The sequence below is a fragment of the Poecilia latipinna genome, unplaced genomic scaffold (assembly GCF_001443285.1).
Source record: "Poecilia latipinna isolate Pla-1442-1.1 unplaced genomic scaffold, P_latipinna-1.0 Scaffold16, whole genome shotgun sequence".
In the NCBI taxonomy this organism is placed as follows: domain Eukaryota; kingdom Metazoa; phylum Chordata; class Actinopteri; order Cyprinodontiformes; family Poeciliidae; genus Poecilia; species Poecilia latipinna.
In genome coordinates, this window is record NW_015112632.1 from 478406 (window position 1) to 486517 (window position 8112).

The 8112-nt window shown below is 39.0% G+C and overlaps 1 protein-coding gene across 1 annotated transcript in view; it reads right to left on the bottom strand.

The window, feature by feature from the left end:
* The window catches only part of cercam (cerebral endothelial cell adhesion molecule), a 14453-nt gene extending 6741 nt beyond the window's left edge, over window positions 1–7712 (bottom strand). Inside the window, exons 1-9 of the mRNA XM_015033963.1 lie at window positions 7229–7712; window positions 5551–5661; window positions 2994–3111; window positions 2712–2846; window positions 2397–2601; window positions 1680–1799; window positions 1463–1539; window positions 1095–1201; window positions 684–816 (exon numbers count right to left, since the gene is read on the bottom strand). Coding sequence (XP_014889449.1) covers window positions 684–816; window positions 1095–1201; window positions 1463–1539; window positions 1680–1799; window positions 2397–2601; window positions 2712–2846; window positions 2994–3111; window positions 5551–5661; window positions 7229–7431 — 1209 coding nt within the window. The 5' untranslated portion in view covers window positions 7432–7712. The remainder of the gene's footprint in view (window positions 1–683; window positions 817–1094; window positions 1202–1462; window positions 1540–1679; window positions 1800–2396; window positions 2602–2711; window positions 2847–2993; window positions 3112–5550; window positions 5662–7228) is intronic.
* Between the last annotated feature and the right edge of the window lie 400 nt (window positions 7713–8112).

Here is an 8112-nt window from a genome sequence, read left to right on the forward strand (position 1 = left end):
ATATATATATATATATATATATATATATCATTATGAAAATATCTGTAAATAGGTAAAAATTTCCACAAATAATTTGGAGTCATGCCACAGAAAAATCCACGGAAATTGAACAGTGAATAGGTAGAGATCTGCTGTAACATCAAAAAGAAAGGTAATGTGATTTGCATCTCAAAATAACAAACCACAATCATAGTTTGATTAAATATTAATTTAATCAAACTATGTTTTTTGCATTTTTGCTTGCTTTATCCATTTTTTATTGATGTAAAAATGTAGTTCACACACCAAAAATTGAAAAAAATAAAATAAAATACAGCTTTGGAAGGTGAAATACCTCAGTGCAATGCTACCTGACATACTATTGACTGGCACTTGCAAAGCAGCCAATCGTGGAGCACCATTCATCTTCCTTGGAGATGATTGACAGAACCCCCAAAGAGCACAAAAGAAGACTGTCCACACAGTTTTCCCTGCGTGTATTGATGCATATTAATGTATATTTGTTGCATGAACTATTAGAATAGGCAGGTTTAGGTGTTTTGAAGGGCTCTCAAGTATCTGCAAATCTCAAATATTCGTGGGCCGCCATGATCCCCAACTCGTGGGTTCCCCTGAAAACTTTCTAGCGCTCCTCCAGGTTGGGAATGACCACACCAGATCTTCGTGTGGCTCAGTTCTCTCACCTCCTTCCAGATGTAATAGTGGCTGAGGAAGCAGCCCACCTCTCCTTTGGTCAGCGTGCGTCCAGAGAACGGGTCATAGTAACCCGGCAGCAAGTCGACACCCAGGAACTTAATGTCGCTGCTGTTCAGTGCACTGCAGGAACAAGCAGTGAGAAACAAATATATATTTGCTTTAAAACAAACAAACAAACAAACAAACAAAAAATCCATATTTATCAAACTTTGTCACATTTTCTATTAATGCAGCACCAAAATCCGCAACTGGATGGTTTTACTACCAGCCATTCAAATGCTGACATTCTCTAATTCTTACTGTTTTGCCTTTGGGATATTTTTTTTTACTTGATGATAAAGACACTTAAGGAACTGCATTGATGAATATCTGTCTGGAGACTTTGAGGGAGTGCTTACTTTCCGTCTATAGCATCTACCACTTTGACGTCAACCTCCAGCTCGTTCAGGGAGTACAGCATCCTGTCTCTGCGGTCAGGCCGGCGTCGCAGGTTAATCAGATAGATCTGCAGACAGACCAAAGCTAACGCACGCGCTGTGGAATAACTAAAAGCTTTCAAACTTTGTGCATCTTTAGACATCTTCTCAGGAACTGCAAGATTAAATTAGGTTAGAATTCACTTTCCTTCATGCTCTTATCATAGCATCATTATTATTTTTTTTCTTCTTTTGGCAGTAAAAGCCACAAATAAATTAGGTTTACAAATATTTTGCTCTGAACAGAAAAAAAAAAAAAAAAAAAAACCCTCAAACCATAAAAATCTCACCTCATCAAACCCCACCAGGTCTCTCTGTTTCGGGAACATGTGAACGTATCGAGAAGGATACATGGCGGGCCCATCAACTTCCAAACAGAGACCAGATTTGAGTTTGAAGAGGAAATGCAAGAGAAACAGCAGGAATCATGCAAATGTGTCTGATAAGACAAAGGTTTCGGTGATGTAAAGCACTTGTCAGATAACAGTCTGATGCTCGGTTTCTTACTCAGTGACTCCAGCTGGACATGGACAAAGTTGAGACGATCGTCCTCCAGCGTGAAATGAGGTTTGCCGGGAACATTTAGGTAGCCGTAGCGCTCCTTGTTGCACACGTACATCTGGACCTCTACACAAGCAAAAATGAACACTCAGAAAGTTTTTTTTTTGTTTGTTTGTTTTTTTTTAATGGCTTATAATCTTTCATCTTCTGTGGAAGAGTATTTGCATTATATGTGGGGAAAGTGTTTAGCAATTTGAGCTTGTTTGAAAAGAACTGTCTTTTCCCCTAAGCCCTGATTTCCTCCTGAGGTGTTTGTTGGGGAATTTGTTTCAACCACAGCACCGAGGTGCAGAAATGTTGCTGCATTTTATAGAAATAGCCCAGAATAACAGCCCAGTCTTCATCCGATCATTTCATCTTTTGTCATGGAAACATCGGATCCCCACATAAGCATGAAATATTCGTTTTGCCGCTTCATTTCTTTGGCTGCTTCCTTTTCTTTGGAACATTTAAACAGAAACAGCAGCGTCTTCTGGAAAGTTTACCTCATGGGGAAACATCTCTAACTAAATTTATCTTTTGAAACTTGGTGGCAAAAAGCTGTAGTTCTTTAATTGAACTTCTAAGCATCTGGAGCGGTTTCTGCTTTCACCACTTACAGAATATAACTCTGTCCTCATAAGAAGCCAGGACAAACATTTCATCTGTTCTGAGGTGACAAACCTGCAGCACGACAAGAAAAGGCAAATACGATGATGTCATCATAGGGCCATGAGTAGTCTTCATGAGGAGGGTAGAAAGCCAGTTTCTTCATGCCTTCCTTCCTCAGATCCAGCAACAAGGTGCTGTGGACCATCGGCACGGGGTAGCAGCCGTGTCTGTGGCGGTAACGTGTCGGGAAGTATTCCGCCGTTCGTCGATAATAACCCTGAGAGAAACAAATAACTACACTGAAAATGAGCATCAAACATGACTGTTTTCAGGTTATGCACCCACTGTGAGAGAGACGTCTTCATTTTTTTCTCAGCGTTTCCTCACCTGCGGCGTGATACCGCACCAAAAGTTGGAGTACGCTCCCGGGGAGTCTAACATGGGAGCGATGACTGACTTGTTCTCTGCGATCATCAGGTTGAGGGTTTCTGGGTTGGTGAGGATGTTGTCTGTGTCAGCATACTGACCAATAAGAACCACAGAAAACAAAGACAGCGGCAAATTAAATTAACTCTAAATGCATTCAGAATCAGCCGCAAAGAAACATAAACGCAGCAAAGCCAATCAAGAGATGTCAATATTGTAAAGGGATATGATTAAATAAAATACCAATATGTAGTCAGCCCAGCGTTTTCTGGCAAAGTTGAGAGCTGCCTGCTTCAGTTTCATCACATACTCATATCTGCTGTTGGGCCAGTGCTTTGGACCAAACTCCCCTGCATATGACCTAGAAAAGAGACAGATGTCATCCCTGGACATATTTCTGTTTTGGAATTTTATGGAACTGTTAGCATAGTGATCCACAAGCTGGAAACGATTACATTTTATAGCAAAAATTGGTTCCTCCTTCTTAAAACAAAATAAAAAAATTAAAAAAAAGTGGGTCTCAGAGGACGATGTGCTCTCGGAGAGCCCTTCCGGTCTATAACTGAGTTAAACTGAGTGATCCTGATATCTACATGCATGTCCAATACAAATCCAATCTTACAAGAAGTAAAATGAAACATTGACCTTTAACAACTCACTTTTTATTACAATTTCTAAATTGGAAAAAAAAAAAAAGAAGTAAAACTGAAGGTCACATTTTCCTCATATTCAGAGTCAAAAAGGGTCTGAATAACATAAGAAATTGAGTCTCATATGATAGCTTTTGTGGAAAAAAAATGACTAATTTTTAAGAATTAGGTGCATAGATTACATTGAGAATTTTCTCTACACGGTACAAATTATATCTGGCTATATATCTATTAGACAGTTTCAGTTTGAGCAGAAGTTTTTTTGTTTTGTTTTTATTTTCTAAACCATTAACAATCTCCTAGCATCATTCAGGGTGGATATTTGACCACTGAAGCAGAATTGTTGTCATTTGTTTAAGATCAGATTGCGTTCAGTCACTGCCAGGTTCTTAAGCATATTCCATAAACTTTCAAAAACATTTCATTCAGGCTCACTCCAAAGTTTAATTTTAACCTTCCTCCCAAAACCACTCGTGGAGTGTTTTGAAGATCCTTATCCGGTTGGAACTTCCAAGTGTGTTTGACGTTTTAACCATCAGACCCAAATTGTCACCTTGAGACGAAGGAAAATTGGTCAGGATGTTCAGGAACAACCCAACTCTTGAGGTAATTATGAACTGGAAGATGCTGGAACACCAGTGTCACCATCCAGAGTGAAACAAAGTTTATAACCATAACTATAGGTGCTGACTATGAAAAAAGCCTCCAAGCACAAATTCCACTTGAAGGTGTCCACACAAGCCATGCGTCTTCTGGAGAAAAGTTTGATGATAACATGAGCCAAAATTGACTTTTTGGTCACAATGAGAAGGAGTATGTTTATGGGAGTCAATGTGAGGCTTTCGAACCTAAGAACATTTTAGGAAAACTCAGGCACTGGTGGTGCTGCTGCGCCTCAATAATAACATAGGCTGACAAAGAACTCTGATACAAATATTGCAGCAATTATCCATGTTTCACTCACTTCATGACGCAAGAAACACGTGGTAACAGATTTGGTATGGCCTTATTTCTGCTTGATTTGGCTATTAATTATCTCACCCCTGGATGGCAAATTAATCCTTAAATATTAGAAAATGAACACGTTAGTAGAAGTAACATACCCAGTCCTCACCCAGCTGAACACTGTGAATCCTAAGCGACTGAGCTCAACACACAGGCGCCGTATAGAACAGACGTTTCATTATTTACATGCTGTTTCACAAAATCCCCTTCGCTTCTTCGTGAACTCACATTTGCTTTTCGTTATCCAAGAACGGATGCCAAGACAATAAGAACAACAAAAATTTTGTTAGCAAGATCATTTTCACCTGTTGAAAAACAACGCAAATTGATCTTTTTTCCATTTTTTTTTTAATTGGATAAAAAAAAATTACCATGACATCCATATTCAGGATGAGTGTATGTAAACTTCTGAACTGCAAGCTGGCGTGTGAATGGATTTTCAAGAGGGTGAAAACCACAGGAGGAACTTTGCCTTATGTTTTGTGTTGAGAATGAAAAAAAATCATAGATTTTTATCCCTGAGTAAGTCATCCTCCAGGCCAGTTTTACGACCAGATCGTCTCAGTCAGAACGAGTAACTGAACGCAAGTCTTGTCGTCACTCATTTCCACACAGTTTGCCTCCAAATAATCATACTTTCTAGATATTTCTTTAAAGTGATTCTGAACAGATATTATTATGTCATTCAGATGATATTTGTTTCAAGAACTGGGCTGAAAATGATTAGAAAAAGCAGATAGATCAAAGAACTTTTTTTTTTTTGTGAAAATATCTTTAACAAGCTTGAGTGAAACTTTCCTGGAGCCGAAACAAAACAAAAAAACAGAAGAACATTTGGTTTCTTGGAAGCTAAATTACTGCATTAAAGGTTGCTGCTCCTTATTATAGAGTTATCTACATAACAGCAGAGTAGAAACATGCAAAAAGAATTTGTTTTTATTATTATTTCAGATTACAGACCTGACATATAATTCAATCTCAGTGAGAGTGAAAACTTAAGAGGCAGTTTTGAGATGCAAACAACATCTGGTCAGAAATGCCCTCTCCTGTTCTTTTATATACTCACACTAACACTGTGATCTGTGGCTGTCGTGGACCAACGCAGCCCTGCAGGAAGCTTAACATAACGGTAAATGTGGACTTACGTCGGCTGGTCCATTGGTCTCCACTCGACATAATGGTAAAATCTCTGCATGACAGTGAGCCACTCTCTCAGAATGGCTGTGGTGTTGTCCGAGTTGTGATCTGTCGCGGCCCTGAGAGGAGCAGGGAGAAATCAGAGCGGGATGTGGACAGGGCTTTAAGAATGTATGAAGATCAGATCCGCAGTCACATCTGTTATAAGCTATAAAAATAATTTACTCCACTCCACCACCTCTGGGCGAAGGAGCGGGTCGGAACCATCAATATCGAGGCTCTTTTTTCAGCAGTGTCCCTTAATGAGGGAAATGAATTTATAGCAAAAACCCACCATTATAAATGATTCGCCTAATTGATTTAATTTGGAGAGCTTCTCTGCTGCGATATAACATTTGTGTGACACTTTCCTATAAATTAGAATTTCTCACGCTTTGTTTTTATTGCCAGAAAAATTATTCTCCTGTCTGGTTGTTTTATTTATAAACAGTTTTTACCTTGCTTTCAAAATGTTGGCTTCAAAATATTTGTGAAATTTAAAAATGCAGGGCTAATATCCTTGGCATGTCAGTGTTTTATTTGAAGGCTATCTACATTATGCAAAATATGAACATGAAAACTAAAACTAAACATGGTGTATTTTTAACTCATGTCCATAAAAGTCAAGATAAATATAAAAATGTTAGCTATATAAATATTATAACTGTAATTATCAATATTTCATATAATTTTAGCAGGAGCTGGAAAGAAAACTGTTTCTTCTTTGAATAAAACAAATGGAACAATGTTTTACATTTGTATACTGTATGCTTCTGTCCTAAACTATCCAATTGTTGCGGAGACCGTGTGTTTAGGGTTGTTGTCCTGCTGGAAGGTGAAAGTTTTAAGTCCTTTGCAGCCTCTTAAAAAAGTGTTCTTCCAGGATTGTGACTTTAGCATAATCCCATCAAATCTGACAAGCTTCCGTGTTCTTACTGAAGAAAAACCTTGACACAGCATGATGCTGCCACCTATTTTATTGTGAAAAATGTGCATTCAAGGTTATATGCAATGTTAAGTTTTCCACCACACTTTTGCATGTGATCTTTCTTCTCATTCTACCCTAGAGGCTCATGAAGTGCTTGGTGGAGTTGTTTATTTAAGAGTGTCAGAGTAAAGTGGGCTGAGTACAAATGCATGCAACACTTTCTAAATGTTTTTGTTTTTTCTTGCTGTAAGACATTTTGAAAAACATGCTTTCTAGTTCTTCCATTTCAGAATCACGCACTACTTTGTGTTGGTCTGTACATAAAGTCCTAATAAAATCCATTAATATCTGTTGGTGTAGCGTGACAAAACTCCTGCAAAAAACACTTTACTTACAGAAATTCAGCTTTCTGCCAGTAAACCACACCCAAGTTTAGTTACTGACGGTGGGTTTAGATTTTTTTTTTTTTTTTTTTAAGAACAGCAACTGAGTCATGGCCAATTATTATTTTAGCCTGCCGAAACAAATCAGAGCAGAGCATTTAAAACTGTCTCCAAACAGCAGGAACTGAATGCAGCCCTGCGCTGGGAGAAAGGCTCAGAGGGGGAACAGGACTGGCTCCTTTCCTCAGCTCATCGAAATGGCTTTGACATTTTGAAGGCGTATAAGAAGCTGATCCCTGACTAAAGAGTCGGGGGCAGAGCATGCAGGACACCCACCACACAGAGATACGGTCTTTGGGGTAGTTGAGTCTCTCCAGAGCTCCGAGGTAGTACGGCAGGGAATGCGCTGCGTTCCTGGCTATGATCGCGATCACCACGGTGGGAGGCTGCATCCCGGACTCCTCCGGGAACTTTTCTTCAATAAAGTAACACTCAGCCCAGGAAGTCAGGGCTGCTACGACTAAAACATGAAGTAACATGGTGGAATGTGGTGAAGAGGAAAGTGCCGCTCCGCTTCTGGGGCAGCACGTAGACTCTTGTACGCGTCAGCAGTCCAAGAAAAAGAGGGCTTTCCCAAATGATCAACCACCTACTTCTCCCCATTGCTGGGTGAAGTCATGCAAGCTCAGACTGGGAGAGGACTCGCAACTTCCGCTGTAAGGAAAAATCTAGCAATGCAGTAAAGGCATCACGATTTGGCCAAGACTAATTTCTTACTCCCGAAAAAAAAAAAAACGTCTTTATACAGATATTAAGAGGTATTTGCTCTCAATTTTCTGCAATTTAACTATTTCGACTTATAAATAAATACAAATCTTTTCCTTTTCATCAGTTAATATAGTGTTTTTATTTTATTTCATTTTATTTTTATTTTTGCAACAAACTGCAGTGTAGTTGTTAACTAAAGTAGCCCGAATAACCCATGTGTTTCCTAATAATTAAAACGGATTGACGTGCAACCGATTTTGGAAACAATTTAACAAAATCACCAGCAGGGGGCGGCTTTGATCCAAAAGAAGCACCTAGTGACGTAACACGTCAAAGTGAGGGCTTGTTTCTTCAGCTTATTGCTTTCTGATATCATTTTGTTCTACTTCTTTACATTCGCGTGGTTAATTATTTCTGTAAAAAGCACCTAAAGCCAGCCATAAACCTACAAT